Source organism: Eptatretus burgeri, chromosome 4 (genome assembly GCF_056783735.1).
Source record: "Eptatretus burgeri isolate ZD-2024b chromosome 4, Ebu_testis_v1, whole genome shotgun sequence".
NCBI lineage: Eukaryota > Metazoa > Chordata > Myxini > Myxiniformes > Myxinidae > Eptatretus > Eptatretus burgeri.
This window is the reverse complement of record NC_140964.1, coordinates 22,492,051-22,508,116: the sequence shown is the minus strand read 5'-3', so window position 1 is coordinate 22,508,116 and position 16,066 is coordinate 22,492,051. Positions and strand designations below refer to the sequence as shown.

The window sequence follows — 16,066 nt, the reverse complement described above, 5'->3', positions numbered from 1 at the left end:
CTGGATGATCCAGTGGAGGAATGGGAGAAGGTCATGTGGTCTGATGAGACCAAAATAGAGCTTTTTGGTTTAAACTCCACTCGCCATGTTTGGAGGAAGAAGAAGGATGAGTAAAACCCCAAGAACACCATCCCAACCATGAAGCATGGAGGTGGAAGCATCATTCTTTGGGGATGCTTTTCTGCAAAGGGGACAGGACGACTGCACCATATTGAGGGGAGGATGGATGGGGCCATGTATCATGAGATCTTGGCCAACAACCTTCCCTCAACAAGAGCATTGAAGATGGGGCGTGGCTGGGTCTTCCAGCATGACAATGACCCGAAACACACAGCCAGGGCAACTAAGGAGTGGCTCCGTAAGAAGCATCTCAAGGTCCTGGAGTGGCCTCTCCAGTCTCCAGACCTGAACCCAATAGAAAATATTTGGAGGGAGCTGAAAGTCTGTGTTGCCCAGCGACAGCCCCGAAACCTGAAGGATCTGGAGAAGGTCTGTATGGAGGAGTGGGCCAAAATCCCTGCTGCAGTCTGTGCAAACCTGGTTAAGAACTACAGGAAACATCTGATTTTTGTGATGTTGTGATGTGAGCGGTGATGCTAATGGTGGGGTGAGCGGCGACACGAATGGTGGGGCGAGCGGCGACGCGAACGGTGGGGCGAGCGGCGACGCGAACGGTGGGGCTAGCGGCGACGCGAACGGTGGGGCTAGCGGCGACGCGAACGGTGGGGCTAGCGGTGACGCGAACGGTGGGGCTAGCGGTGACGCGAACGGTGGGGCTAGCGGTGACGCGAACGGTGGGGCTAGCGGTGACGCGAACGGTGGGGCTAGCGGTGACGCGAACGGTGGGGCTAGCGGTGACGCGAACGGTGGGGCTAGCGGTGACGCGAACGGTGGGGCTAGCGGTCACGCGAACGGTGGGGCAAGCGGTGACGCGAACGGTGGGGCTAGCGGTGACGCGAACGGTGGGGCTAGCGGTGACGCGAACGGTGGGGCGAACGGTGGGGCGAACGGTGGGGCGAGCGGTGGGGCGAGCAGTGAGGCGAACGGTGGGGCGAGCGGTGATGCGAACGGTGGGGCAAGCAGTGGGGCGAACGGTGATGCAAACGGTGGGGTGAGCAGTGACACGAACGGTGGGGCAAGTGGTGGGGCAAGCGGTGGGGCGAGTGGTGACGTGAGCAGTGGTGCGAGCGGTGACGTTATCGGTGGGGCTAGCGGTGACACGAGTGGTGGGGCGAGTGGTGACGTGAGCAGTGGTGCGAGCGATGACATGAACGGTGACGCAAACCGTGCGGCGAGCAGTGACACGAACAGTGGAGCGACTGATGTGAGCGTCTAAACTCATTTTGATGCCTATTGTGAAGAAATGTTGGCAATAACTGGATGGACTCTAAAGGCGGGATGATGAGCATGTTAAATGTTGCATCCTGGAATGGGGTTGGGGGGGAGGGAGGGGGTTTGGGCCTTGCAGTTAGTTTTTTTCAGAAATGGGGTGGAGATTCACATTTGTTGTGGTATATTTGTCATGTCTCTTCTTGCTTTCTTTTGTGTTCAAGAAAAGGTCATATTGGTGACTGGTGAGTGATAATTTAGAGGCGCTGAGACATGAGGTGAGTATGCCTCCTTCGGGTGGAAGTTGCGATTTAACTGTCTTCTGGCGAGGAAAGGGAGAATTTACCTTCCGGTGGTTGTGTGGGTTGTTTTTCGAGAGAGTTCTGGCCATGTATAATAAACATGAGGGGTGAAGCGCAAAAGAGAAGCCACGGACGTTGAGAGGGAGAGATCAAACGAGTGGAGCCGAGTCTAGGAGGAACCTGTTTAGAGGTAATGGACTTGTCTGAGTCGGGACCTACTGCGGGGAGTCCAACTGATCGTTTCCCTCCTTGTTTGGCTCAATCCACTTTTGATGCACGCATCTAGGCGCTAAGGAGGGTTTGCTCACCTCATAAGTCACCTCTACTCAGGGCCTTCATATTTTATAGGCCATGTTTTCAAGTGCTCAGCAGCTCCATGAATAAAAACCTGTTTGAGAGAATCTTCTGCTAAAAGCCAGATTAATACCAAAGTCTCGGGCAGTGAAGTCAAGTACCTCCTGAATCAATTACTCTGTCACGTTGTCCTTGTCGTGAGTGTGGGGAAGTGATAAGTCTCTGTTTACATAGGGATAATTGAGTTAAGGAAATTTAGTGTTTGGCTTTTCAAGTGATGTTCATCAAATTTTCTTTGCAAATGACAGTCATTGGCTCATTTAGTGAACCTGTTAAGTGGTTGTTCTGTGATCACACCTGTTACCTCAACGGTGTTGTTTTAATAATTTCAAACGTCATTGGTTTTGCAGTCATAGTGCAAAATATATTGGTCCCTTTTGCTCTTGAACTGTGTCTTTGACCCCGTCGGCTGGGGCCGGACAGAAATCTAGCACTGGGAGATCCAGTTGATAGCACTGGAATTCAGAATCCAGAAATTCCGCTCGATCATTCAGACTGCCGATCCCACGTAAGCGTGAGTTATTGGCGTTGTGGTAAGTCATGCAACTATGACCTCCAGAGTCAATAGTTGAAGTACCCTACGGTATTGTAACAGAAGACAGATAGATGATTGTGATTTTATTTATTTATTTGTCACTCTTTGTTTTCACTTCTTGACAATAAAAACGAGAGCAAAGTCGATGGCACACCATCGCAAATCCCCATGCTTCCCACCTTAAGCGAAGCTGAAAGATGGCAAAAAGTTCCACCAGAAGTAACCCAATGTCAAAGTTTAAGTGAACAATTTTTTCCCCGTTTTGACCCCTTTGACTCTAATTCTCCACCTCCTGGGGTATGAACATGGGGTCAAAATCCAAAGAAACCATTACATATTTCATGTGTCTCCCAATGTTGATTGCATATGCAAAGTTTCATTTTGAAAATGTCCCTGTAATTGCATTTTTTTGGAATTTGACCTTTTAACCTCACTCCATGCGGCAGGGCCAAAAATTGCACCACTCTCACACCTTATTGCCACGTACTGATCATAATTATCAAATTTGGTGAGTTTCTGCACAACCGTTTAGGAGGAGATAACACGACGGACGGACAGACAGACAGACAGACAGAGCTGATTACAATATCCTATGGGTTTGTTTTTTTCAACAAGCTTCGGGATAAAATATTTTTCATCAGGGACATGTAATTATCGTATTATTTATCCCATTTTACCTATTACATATTTATTTACCTCTGCCACCGAAGGTGAAGGAAGTTATGTTTTCACCCCTTTCTGTCTGTGTACAGGATATCTCAAAAAGTTGTTGATGGATCTGGATGAAATTTTGTGGACAGGTTGGGTGTGTGACACGGAAGAATTATTTCACGATAAAGCAGGATATAGCACTAAACCAATATATAGCACGATATCTCAAAAAGTTTTGGATGGATCTGGATGAAAGTTGGTGGACAGGTTGGATGTGTCGCAAGGATGATTTGACTCAATTTTGTTGAAGATTTTAAAAGTGATTCTACACCATTGAGAGATAGGGCCAAAAACGATATACAATAGTACTGATTCGCATGATATTTCAAAAATGTATTGGGCCCGATATGTTCTCGTGGATCAGGTATTACGTGGCAGCGGTATGCGCTCTCCTGAGTGCTCTTCTAGTTTTTACTATGTTTACAACGTTGTACACAAAACCAGATTTACCCCACCTGGGTTTCCTGGAATTGCAGGAATGCACAATAGTAACTAATACACTGCCAAGTTTCGAATCAGTTACAGCTCCAAAGATATTGTCACCGAGAGTAAGAGTAGAATACAAATTGGTTTTGGAGTACTGCAATATTAATGAAATATGTGGAATTGGTGGAGTGTTATGATTTGGTATAACAAGCTGCAAACAAATGCGGTTGGACAGATGCACTTTGATATTCAAAAATAAAAATATAAACCTCTGGAGGTTATTATCATGTATACAAAATATCTGCTGCTAGTGCTCTCCGCCATTGGGTGTCAGTCATTAGTCCAACGTTTGATAAATTCTCTGTGTCACAGGTAGGAATACAGACTGTATTGACGTAAGAGAACACCAATGGTCGGTCCTCACTATTTCTCATCGATCTGCATGATTGCAAGGCAGGCAGGATAAAACAGAGTTTCATTGACATGGTTTTTGAATTCTCTTCCATGAACCTAAAGGTCCCCAAACCCTGCACATTATTAATGAGCAAGCACAATCTACTACAGTAAAGTTCTCTCACACCTGCCTCCCACCCCCACCCACTCCCTTTCCCCAGACTTGGTGGCATGAAGCTGTTGTGCTTCCTTGTCGCTGCATTGGCTGTGAATCTTCTTCTTTTTGCCTCTATTTTTGAAATATACTTCACATCGCCTCTGGTGCATGGTATGACACCCCACACACCCCCATTGCCAGCTCCAGCACGCCGCCTTGTTCTTTTTGTTGCCGATGGGCTGCGGGCAGATGCGTTCTTCCAAGTTGATGCACGTGGCTCGAGTCGCACACCATTCCTTAGGTGAGCCAAAAACAACACCATTAACCGCACACATATTTTACTTTGGAGCACATCGTCCAAACCCAACCCAAATCTTACCCACCCATCGGAGTAACGGCTTGGCTTTCATCATCCTTATTACTGTTGAATACCTAGTAACCTGGGTTTGTGATGCCACTCTCCTGCACACATCATCGCAAACACTGCAGGGAACAATGATCAGAATATGACTACAGCCTTCCATCCAGATTGTTCACACTAAAGGGCTTTGTATAAATAATAGTGTTCCTTGTGTATCGCTGGCTGTCTTGTCTATAGTCGACTTAATGACTCTTGGCAGTTCTGTACCTGTCGTACCTCTCCCAGAAATAATTTTCTGATTTATGTTTACGTTCTGCCAACTTTGCTTAATGGATGATCCCAACAGTCCTAACAATGTCAAGCATAGCTATGATGAAAGCATGTAAATTGTTTTGAGTAAAGGTAATGCTCGTAGCCTGAGTCAGTTTATTCCATGAATACTTGTCTTTCATACATGATTTGAAACGTTTTATGTTTGTGGGGGTGTCGGGGGAATATTTTGAGACAAATATCATTGAAAAAGAAAAGGGAATTGGCAGAGAAAAAGGGAAAGAGGCAGAGGAATGGAGGAGAGGATGCATCCATGGTTAGACGGGAGTAAAGTGGGGTGGGAATTTGATATTTTGAGTACATAATTTGTAAATTATGGATATTTAAAATGTACTGAAATTGTGCTTTAGCTATTTGTGCTAAATCTTGCTCAATGATGCATTTTTGATTTAGCTGCGCATTTTTTTTTTTTTTTTTTTTTCCTTTTATTTGTAAGATCAAAATTGGACTACTCACCATACTAATTCATAAGCACTGATTTATTATGCAACCTAAACTTACTATTTTTCATTTGGAAACTAATTATGAAATGATGTATTATTAATTGTTATTATTATTGTTATTGGGCTGGCAGGATGGCCTAATGTACGCACACTCTCCTCTGAGCTGTCTTGCCCGAGTTTGAATCTCGGTTGAGGTATAAGCTGTCACAGGCAAGGTGTATCACAGGCAAGGGCAAAAAGTAGGAGAGCTATTGTTGGTGCCATGGTCAAATGTCAAATTCCTGCCCGAACTACTTAGTCGAGCGTCATGTGGGCGGAGGTTATGTTTTCATCCCTGTCTGTCTGTTTGTTTGTTTGCGAGCAGGATAGCTCAAAACGTTGAGGATGGATTTGGACGAAATTTGGTGGACAGGTTGAACATGTGACAAGACTGAAATGATTAGATCTTGGTGAATATCCCGATCCTTGAATTCTTAAAGTGATTCGTCACCATTGAGAGATGGGGCTAAAAAGCAACATATAACACGATGTCTCAAAGATTTGTGGACGGATTCAGAAAAAAAAACTTGTTGGACATGTTGGGTGTTTTGTCAGGACGAATCGATTCGACTTTGTTGACGATTGTAATCCAGATCCAGATACGAGAATGTTTTTTTTTTCTCTTGATCCCTGGCTAATTTCAGATCCCTGGCTAATTTCCAAATTCCTGCCTGGACTGTGAGTAGCAAGTGGTCTCTTCTGTATATGTAGTCAAGGCTCGTTGAAGAGCTAGTACACTGAACTGATCAGGGTGTAACAGAGTTAAAAAGAACAATGGAGAGAGTCATTGGGGGAGACACCAACAGCAGAGTTGAAAGACAAGGTACAGGGTGACTTAGACAAACAATGAGTCAGGGGGAGGAATTGGGGCAGCAAAGGATGTGTGGGTTGAACAACACGGATGTATGAGGAAAAACTGGAAATTTGGAAAGAGGAGGGCTTCAGGTGGAGGGCAAAGGGTGGGAAGAATGGGGTTAGCGATGGTAGAAAATATAATGATTTTGGATTGAGGAAGATCTGAGAATATCTGGTGTGCTCTTCTTTGAGATTCCTTGACACAAGGTTACACTGCTTGCTGTCTGAGTGTGCTCTTTGTGTCTGAGGAGCTACTGCACTGTAAACAAATTGACCAGGTGGTTTACATATTTCATGGGAACGGCCTTCTTTGGATACGAAGGCCAAAAGGCCAAACAACACGCACATGAACACACACACACACACACACACACACACACACACACACACACACACACACACACGCACACACACACACACACACACACACACACACACACACACACACACACACACACACACACACACACAAACAGTATTGTAATTCCACCTTTTTCATTTCCTTCTTACTGCAATGAGGCTAAACGTTTCAGTTGCCATTGATTTTGAGGGGAAAAACATAGTTATTTTATTGCGTGCCCCCTTTTTTGCTCCGCAATGAATGCAGACTTTAATCACATTACTTCTGCGAAATGACTTTGCAATGAATGATTTGCACATTTTTGAATTCTTTAATTCAGCATTTTAAACTCATCTCTTAGCACAATCTCGATACTTTTTTTCTCCTTAAGAATGAGTAACACTGTAAAGAACACCTACAAGTAATAACACATCGATCATCTATGTGATACATCTGCAATTGTTGATGGGTTGTGTTCAATGCAAAGCCAATGTGCAGCGAAACAGTTCCAAGGAATATGTGCTCGTTCGGCAGTTTTCCTGACACAACGGCTTTATAAGCATATACCTTATTGCCATTTTGGGAGCCATTTTTCATGTTGAGCAAGTGCATACACAGAGCTGCTTTGCTGGCCTTTGTGATGGTGTTTGCTCCATTCATGTCAAACTGTGCAGTAATTACCTCCGCCACGTAAGGTGGGCGGAGGTTATGTTTTCACCCCTGCCTGTCTGTCTGTGGGTGAGCAGGATATCTAAAAAAGTTTTGAACGGGTTGGGCCAAAATTTGGTGCACGGATTTGGTGTGTGACAAGGACAAATTGAATCGATTTTGGTGAAAATCCAAATCCTCATCCGGATGCTATAATTTAAATTTTTTTTTTTTTAATGATTTTTCGCCATTGAGAGATGGGGCCAAAAACTAGAAAATAGAGCAACATTTCAAAAAGCTGTGGATGAGTTGGTTTGATGACAAGAACAAGCCAATTTGATTTTGGTTAAGGTCCGGATTCAGATCCGACCTATCAGTGGGATACAAAATTTAAACTGCTCAGCCTGGCGGAGGTATGCGCTCTACCGAGTGATGTTCTAGTTTACCTTCATTTTAATTGGCTTTACTTGTATCAGCAATCATAATGTTGCTTATGTTATGTCCAAATTTATTCTTTCATTGGTGTTCACATGTTTGTCAAACATTCAGAGGTGACTTAAAGATTGACATAATACGTGTGAGCTCAATTTTACCCTTTATAGAAATAATTTTCCTTTTGACAGTTTTAAATATTTAAAGGGGATATTTAAATTTGGCCATATCCTGCTGGGTTTACAATAATTGTCAACTATCTTGTTGAAATATTAACATCGATTCAGAAAATTGAAAGTTTAACATTTTCTGAAGTTGGTGAAAAATCACTTGAATCATTATTTTGTTATTAACAATAGTACAATAGCAACGATGGTTTATTGAACTGGACTAATGAAAATATATTCATGGCTATTGCAGAATGCATGAAATATTGGCAAAAAGTATGACTGATTGTGTAATGTGGGTGATCACAGGGATGTCATTGAGCGGCGTGGGAGCTGGGGCATTTCACACACTCGTGTTCCAACAGAATCCAGGCCAGGTCACGTGGCTCTCATAGCCGGATTCTATGAAGATGTTGCTGCAGTTGCAAAGGGCAAGTCATATTTTGTATACATTTATCACCCTTTCTACCTTCGCAAAATGAATGATCGACCTCATACTCTCCTGTGTGTTTTGTTCCCTTGCAAATGTGTAACTCTCACAAATATTGGCACCAGGTTGGCAAGAAAATCCAGTGGAGTTTGACTCGGTATTCAATGAAAGTCGATACACATGGTCATGGGGAAGTCCAGATATTCTGCCAATGTTTGCTAAAGGTGAGATTTTTTTAAACTTTCCTATCAACACCAAAAAACAATAAATTATTCTCCATCTATATTCCATAATCAATATACCCACAGTGGCCTAAAAAAGCCCCCCTCCAAAGTTTTCACATTTCGATGCCACCTGATGCTTTGCAATCAAACTTGATATATACAAGTACTCCTCACAAACAACTCCAAAGTGATAAAGCTAAAAAAATGTCGACAAAATGTGAATAAGTTTCATTAACAGAGAAAAATCAGATGATTCTCAGTTGCATAAGTATTCAAACGCCTCTTCCTGTCTTGGCTGGAGTTCCTCAAGGCAGAATGCTGGGCCCTGTTCTTTTTCTGGTTTTCAACAATGGTCTCTCCAACTCTTTGTAAAATCCTCTTTATCTCTTTGCTGATGAATCCACCCTCTGACGTACCATCTGTCATCCCTCAGATCGACAAGCAGCAGCTTCTTCACTCTCTGCAGATCTGGGTAAAATCACAAGCTGGTCCAAAATGTGGAACTTGTCTTTCAATCCTGACAAATCTCACACTCTCACTATGTCTCTCCAAAAGGTCCATCTGGAAACCTCCCCATCTACTTTCTCAACAATCCTCTTGAATAAGTTGTTTCATTCAAACTTTTGGGCCTCACTCTCCACCATGATCTTTCCTGGGAAAGCCACATTTCCAAGCTGGCGTCCAAAGCCAGTCGCCGATTTGGCATCCTCCGTCACGCAATGTCCTTCCTTGGCACACCTGAGCTCCTGACCACGTACAAAGCTTTCGTCTGCAGCCTGATGGAGTACTGCTCTCCCCTCTGGGCTGGTGTGCCCACTTCTCACCTTTCTCGGCTTCACGCTGCAGAAACCAAGTCATTTAGGATTATTGGTATCTCTCATAATGAGGCTGAGTCTTTGGGTCTCTGACTCTCTCACCGCAGGCAGGTCAGTGGTCTTTCTGTCTTCTACCATCTCCTCTACGGCCTCACCCCCCACCCCCTGCTCTGTCTGCTATCTGTCCCCCCCCCATATTTCTGCAGGGCGCTCAAGGTCCGCTAGTAACCTTCTGGTAAAACTACCAAAATCAAGAATCGCTGCTCATCTTCATTCTTTCATTCCTCTTTTTTCCCCGCCTTTGGAACAAACTCCCACACACACTGCAATCCCATTCTTCCCTCCAATTCCTCAAAATAGCTGTTCACCACCGTCTCTTATCTTCCCCCATCAAAAACCATGACCTTTTCTACCCCCGTTAATCCACCAAAAACCACCTCCTTCATATTCCTTGCTTTCCTTCCTGAAAGTCCCTGTAGTGTCCATCTTGTTTACTCTGTGTACCCCACCCTATACCTTTCCCTTCCACAGATATCCTCATGTGTCTATTCTCCACTGTTTTGTGCTTCCCTCTCCCATCCCTCTTATCTCCTGCTCCCCTTGTTATACGTTCTGTGTGTTAGCTCTTTTACAAGCCTTGACATTGCAGAAAAAAAAAATTGTTTCTTTAAACTTTTGCCTAATGAACCCTAAATCACTTCAGGAGCAAATTATTTATTTGAAAGGTTACAAAATAAGTGTAATAGTTTTCACGTATATGTAATCAGTGGTTTTCCTAAAAAATTTAATCTCCCCCACTTATGTAAATAGTTTTAAGGTGCAACTCACTTAGTCAACCAACAAAGCAAACATGAAGACCAAGGAGCTTTCCAAATAAGTCAGACAAAGTGGTGGAGAAGCATCGTTCAGGAGAGGGTTAGTAAAGTCACTCATTATCCCTTTGAGTATGGTGAAATCCATCATGAAGAAGTGGAAGACGTATCATACCAGCCAGACTCTACCCAGATCAGGTCGCCCATCCAAACTCAGCAGCCGGGCAAGCAGGAAACTGGTTCGGGATGTCACTGTAAATCCAACAATGACTTTGAAAGATCTACAATGCTCTATGTCCAAGATGGGGGTCAGTGTTAATCAATCAACAATATCCCATTCCATTCACAAATCTGGCCTCCATGGACAGGTGGCAATAAAGAAGCCATTACTGAAAAATATGCATCCAAAAGTTCATATGGAGTTTGCATAAAAGTATCTTAATGATACTGCAGGCATGTAGAGAAAAGTTTTGTGGTCAGATTAGACTGAATTTAACTTTTTGCTCTAAATTCAAAGCGTTACATCTGGCACAGTCCTAACACTGTACATCACCTAGTCATTGCCATCCCTACTGTCAAGAATGATTGTGGTAGCAGAATCATTTTGTCTGGCCAGCTTGTCAGGATAGAAGGGACGATGGACGGTGCAAAGTACAGGAGAATCCTTCATGAAAACCTGCTTGAGTCGGCCATGAATCTGAAACTGGGTAGGTGATTCACATTTCAGCAGGACAATGATCCGAAGCACAAAGCTGAAGCCACACTGGAGTTGCTGATTAAGAAGAAAATAAATGTTCTTGAGTGGCCCAGTCAAAGTCCTGACTTGAACCCAATTGAACATTTATGGTGAGACTTATGGCGAGATCTCAATGGGCAGAGCTGGTGGAGACCGAACCAAAAAGACTCGTAGCAGTCATTGCTGCAAAAGGTGTTTCCACCAAGTACTGACCGAGGGACTGAATACTTTTTCAACCAGTGAATTTTGATTTGTAAATGTTTTTTTGCAGGTATTCCTGACATGTAAACTCCTTCATCGATCACAGTGTTTCATTTGATCTCCTCAGTTGTGAATAATAAAGTTCATTTGGAAAAATTGTTTTGACATAATTAGTGATTCATCTAAATGTGGCATTATTGGTTGGGAGTGAGTACTTTTGCAGGTTGTGTGTGTGATTGTGGCTGAACAGGATAAAACCTATATAATGCAATAATGCAAGATTGTATATAAATGCAAGTTGTGTGATTGTGTTTGACCTGGATAAACGGCGTATCCACAGCACGCGTAATTCTGATTATACACTTCATTCAAGAGCTCTTGGGTCCTGGCAGTACATGCGGAGGTCAACAAATATAAATATTCACGCATTTTTTGAGTTGTGTACATTTTCGTTGCACACAATGGCAGTGTATGGGCTCAGAGTCGCTGGTTCGCACACCTACCAGAAGTAAAAATAATATAACCACAAACTGATCAGGCAATTCCATCCAACGTATAATTCCCTTTTTGTCAATTTACTTCACCGATTAATGTTAGCAGTCTTAACAGTTTGTGACTTAAGCGAACTTGGGGTTCGGAGGCAGGGGGGTTGAGGACTTGAAGAAGAAATGATACCTCGTTTAAGAAATCTTATCTCCAGACAACGCATGTGGACAGAGGTCTACAAATATTGATATTCACGCAATTTCGAGTTATGTCCATTTTTGTGCTGAGGTTGCACACGCTGGTAGTGTATAGACTCATAGTCACTGCTTCCCATACCTACCGGAAGTAGCACCCTCCCATCCAGGCTGCTTACAAATGGGGTGGGTGTTTCTAGTAATGCAAAAAATAACAATAATAATGATTATTAATATTGTTATATATTACTAATTCTTTAGCAAGACCAATTATTCCTACTTATCTTCTTGTGGGGTCGACACGGAACTGTTCTGGCCCAAGTTTCATGAACCAGCTGGCCAGACTTGACATGCAACGAAAGGTGGCAGGAATTTACAAATTGTTCAGGGTTCTGGGAATAACTCACATTCTCTTCACAAATTACTCTTTAAAGTCCACAAACTGATGCGAACAAATGGGACACAGCTTAATGTCCATCCGAGTCATGGCACACTTTTTGATGCAACGGCCCTGCCGGCAAAGAACCAGTTGAACAGTTTATAGTTTGGTTCGGAATCAAACAGAGACTGGACAGCTCAAAGGTGAATGCACAGAATGCTATCTGTGCCACATCCTGTCAGACCTTATAATAATGATGTTATATTAAGAATCACTACACCTTAAAGTATGACAAACCTTATACAGTATACCACTACTATTTCCAGGAGCAACTGGAGACCATGTGTACACGTTTACCTATACGGCACAGAAACAGGACTTTGCTGCTGATTCCTCAAAGCTCGATACGTGGGTTTTCGACAACGTCAAGGTAAAGGCGATGATGATGCAAATGCATTAAGGCACCTTGTATCGTGTAAACAAAATTGTATATGCCCAGTCTTCCATAACTTGAATTATGACCAGAGTATTTTTTTCTTTTGACTCTTTTTTTTCATTGTATCACAAGCAAATACAACCCGTCACTTCACTGGAGGGGTTATTGAAGAGAAGGGAGAGAGGAGGGAGGGGAGAGAGAGGAGGGAGTGAAGAGGGAGAGAGAGATAATAGGAGGGAGGAGAAGAGGGAGGGGATAGGAGGGAGGAGAGATGAGAGTTGGGAGGGGAGAGAGAGAGGAGAGTTGGGAGGGGAGAGAGAGAGAGAGATAATAGGAGGGAGGAGAGGAGGGGGGAGAGAAAGAGGAGAGGAGGGAGAGGAGAGGAGGGAGGGAGAGGGAGGAGAGTGGATGGGGGGGCGGTGAGGAGGGGGGAGAGAAAGAGGAGAGGAGGGAGAGGAGAGGAGGGAGGGGAGAGGGAGGAGAGTGGATGGGGGGGGGCGGTGAGGAGAGCAACGCATCACCAAATGTTGCTATGCACTGCAGGAGGGAGCGAGGGGTACGAGAAAGGTCACAAAGAGAGTGATATGTTTTGCTTGATGACCAAACACAAATAAAACTAGAGGTGGAGCACTCGGTAGAGTGCAAAACCTCCGCCGCCAATACTGCTAGGTCACTCAAGTGAACCTGATATCCTATTCATTCAATTTGACGTCAACAGTGCTCACAGAGTTATAGTTTACAACTTTCCCTTTTACTTTTAACTTTTACATACTCAATTCATTCATCATAACTAGATTCCTTGAGACAGAAATTTATTTTACGTGGGTATATCCACCTGAAGTTCCAAAATCAGCCGCAATTATAATTTTGGCATGTTTTTTTTTGTTGGAAATCACTTATAACATGTAGAAATGCAAAAAAAAAAAAAAATTCAAATATTTTTTTTAAATGGCCGCCATAGCGGCCGTATTGGATTTTGGACCAAGTCCAAAATCTAATGGCATGATCCTTGGACCATACCTAATCCCCCCACCAAGTTTCGTCAAAATCCGTCGAGGAGTTTTTCCATAATACTGTTCACAAACAAACAGAAAGGGGTGAAAACAGTAACCTCCGATCTTCGATGGCGGAGGTTAATAAAAGCTCATGGCAGAATAGCTGGGCACACAACGCCACAGCAGAATTTGTAAAGTAACCCGCTGACACATCTGCAAAATCTTTGATTTCCCAGTTCCAGAAAATTTATGGGAACATGAACCAAAAGTGATCACTGAAAACAATGAAGTACCTACCGCTCAAGTGCGATCTAATGTTCCCATAGAGTGTGAACATCGAAAACAAAGTGATGCAACCAGATATCATACTTTGGTGCAAAAGAAGAGAAGAAGGCATTGCTAAGTGAGGTGTAAATACCAGTGATTTTGGGCTAAACAACAATGCAGAAATGTGACCCTCCAGTACAAAACCAGTCGGAAGTCGCAAAAATTCAATATTGAGTCATTAGGTTTATTTCAAAGCCCATAAAATAAGCTTCACAACGGTGTATCATACATGGTGGTCTGTCACAAACTCACCGAGATATCTTACGATGAAGTTTTACAACACACGTTATTGGGAAAATCGAAATAACCGGATATTAGCTTCTGGTGTTTGAGAAACAAAGTCCTTAGCAACGTATACCAGCAATAGTTTCTCAAACTTCAGAAGCTAATATCCGGTTATTTCGATTTTACCAATAACGTGTGTTGTAAAACTTCATCGTAAGATATCTCGGTCAGTTTGTGACAGACCACCATGTATGATACACCGTTGTGAAGCTTATTTTATGGGCTTTCAAATAAACCCAGTAACTCAATATTGAATTTTTGCGACTTCCGACTGGTTTTGTACTGGAGGGTCACAAATCAAGAAAATGACCAAATACCAACACCCCAAGAACGAAGTGAAAAGATCCTGGAAGCTGAAGAATGCCAAAATTGTACTAGTGATAGTTGGAGCTACGGGAATGATGACAACGAACCTCACAGAGATCTTAAAAACTATCCCTGGGGATATTAGTACAAACAAACTACAGTTGAAAGTAGTCCAGGGTTCAGTGACGATCCCAAAGAGAGCCCACGGCACCAAACTTTGAGAACACTAAACCTCACAGCTTGGTCCATGAATCGTTACCCTTTTACCAAAATGAAGGTGGATACTTTGAGCCTGCCCTGGAAGGACTCCATTCCACATTCTGAAACCTACATCTGTAGATACCAATCAACGACACACACAAACCCACACATGATGTATGGATTCGTACGAAATTTGTTGGACAGGTTGGGTGTGTGACAAGAAAAAATTGATTCGATTTTGGTGAAGATCCGGATCCAGATGCTAGAATTTTTTTACTATTAAAAGTGATTCTTCACCATTGAGAGATGGGTCCAAAACTATATATATATATATATATATATATATATATATATATATATATATATATATATATATATATATATATATATATATATATATATATATATATATATATATATATATATATATATATATCACAATATCTCAAGAAATAATGGACTGATTGTGACAAAACTTGGTGGATGAGTTGGGGTTGTGGCAAGAACAAGCCATTTAGATTTTGGTTAAGGTCCTGATGCAGATCCTGCCTATCGGTGGCATACAAAACGTAAACGGTGGGCCCCCCAAACCAAAGTTTACGTGGGAAAAGCTGCCCCACCATCACGACGGGTCGTGCAGTACCAGGACTATCGGCGTGCAGGTCTCGGAATGGGTCGCCCCACCCTCAGAATGGCCCCTTAGCCAATGTTGAAACGGAGGGGTGACGTGCGGCGTGTCATCGCTGACATGCTGGGCTGCACTAATAAAGGCAGGGGTGATGCAGGAAGGAGGAAGACATCACCCCAGAGCTGCACACAAGACTGCTCATGCTGAACGCTCGAGTCACGCCCCACCAATGCCAGTCACACCCTTCTTTCTCCCTCCTCTACGTGGCATGAGACAATCGCCATGCTTGAGCAGCCGGTCCTGCACGGCAACCCATTCAGCAACTCTTTTTGTCTGGTCATTGCCACTATTGTCTATCTCACTTGGTGTGTCTTTTGCCCATGGGGATTAGATATTGAAGGTTTCTGAGTGTTTGGTGATTTTGTTGTGTGCATATGGTCGGTAGTGGGTAAGCGGTTTGTATTGCCATTTATTTGTCACATACTTGTTATTGCTTGCTTTCCTTGTGTTCCCTTCCCCGTGTGACCATTTATTGTTGTATTAAATACCAGCAGCAGTACCATGCATTGCCCAGGGAAATTCAGTACATAATCACTCGAGGCCTGAACAAGGAGTTGTAATAATAAACCTGGATAAAGCAATCTTATTTAAAAACAGGTGCACGTGTAAACATTGTCATGATTAAATTTCTCTTATTGACAACAAATCACGGCAACCTCAGCATATGATGTTCACAATACATATCGCTCATTCGCTCCCAGGAAAATCCCAGGCAGTGGAAGTGACATA

The 16,066-nt window shown here is 43.2% G+C and overlaps 1 protein-coding gene across 5 annotated transcripts in view; it reads left to right on the top strand.

The window, feature by feature from the left end:
- Positions 1-16,066, top strand: part of PIGN (phosphatidylinositol glycan anchor biosynthesis class N) — a 138,475-nt gene that overhangs the window by 11,646 nt on the left and 110,763 nt on the right. For 2 of the 5 annotated variants that reach the window (XM_085877149.1, XM_085877150.1), the window contains exons 2-5: positions 4,272-4,508; positions 8,132-8,253; positions 8,378-8,476; positions 12,426-12,529. In XM_085877149.1, coding sequence (XP_085733275.1) covers positions 4,282-4,508; positions 8,132-8,253; positions 8,378-8,476; positions 12,426-12,529 — 552 coding nt within the window. In that variant the 5' untranslated portion in view covers positions 4,272-4,281. Of the gene's footprint in view, positions 1-4,269; positions 4,509-8,131; positions 8,254-8,377; positions 8,477-12,425; positions 12,530-16,066 lie in introns of those variants that run through there. The other 3 variants (XM_085877151.1, XM_085877152.1, XM_085877153.1) reach the window with 3 other exon arrangements.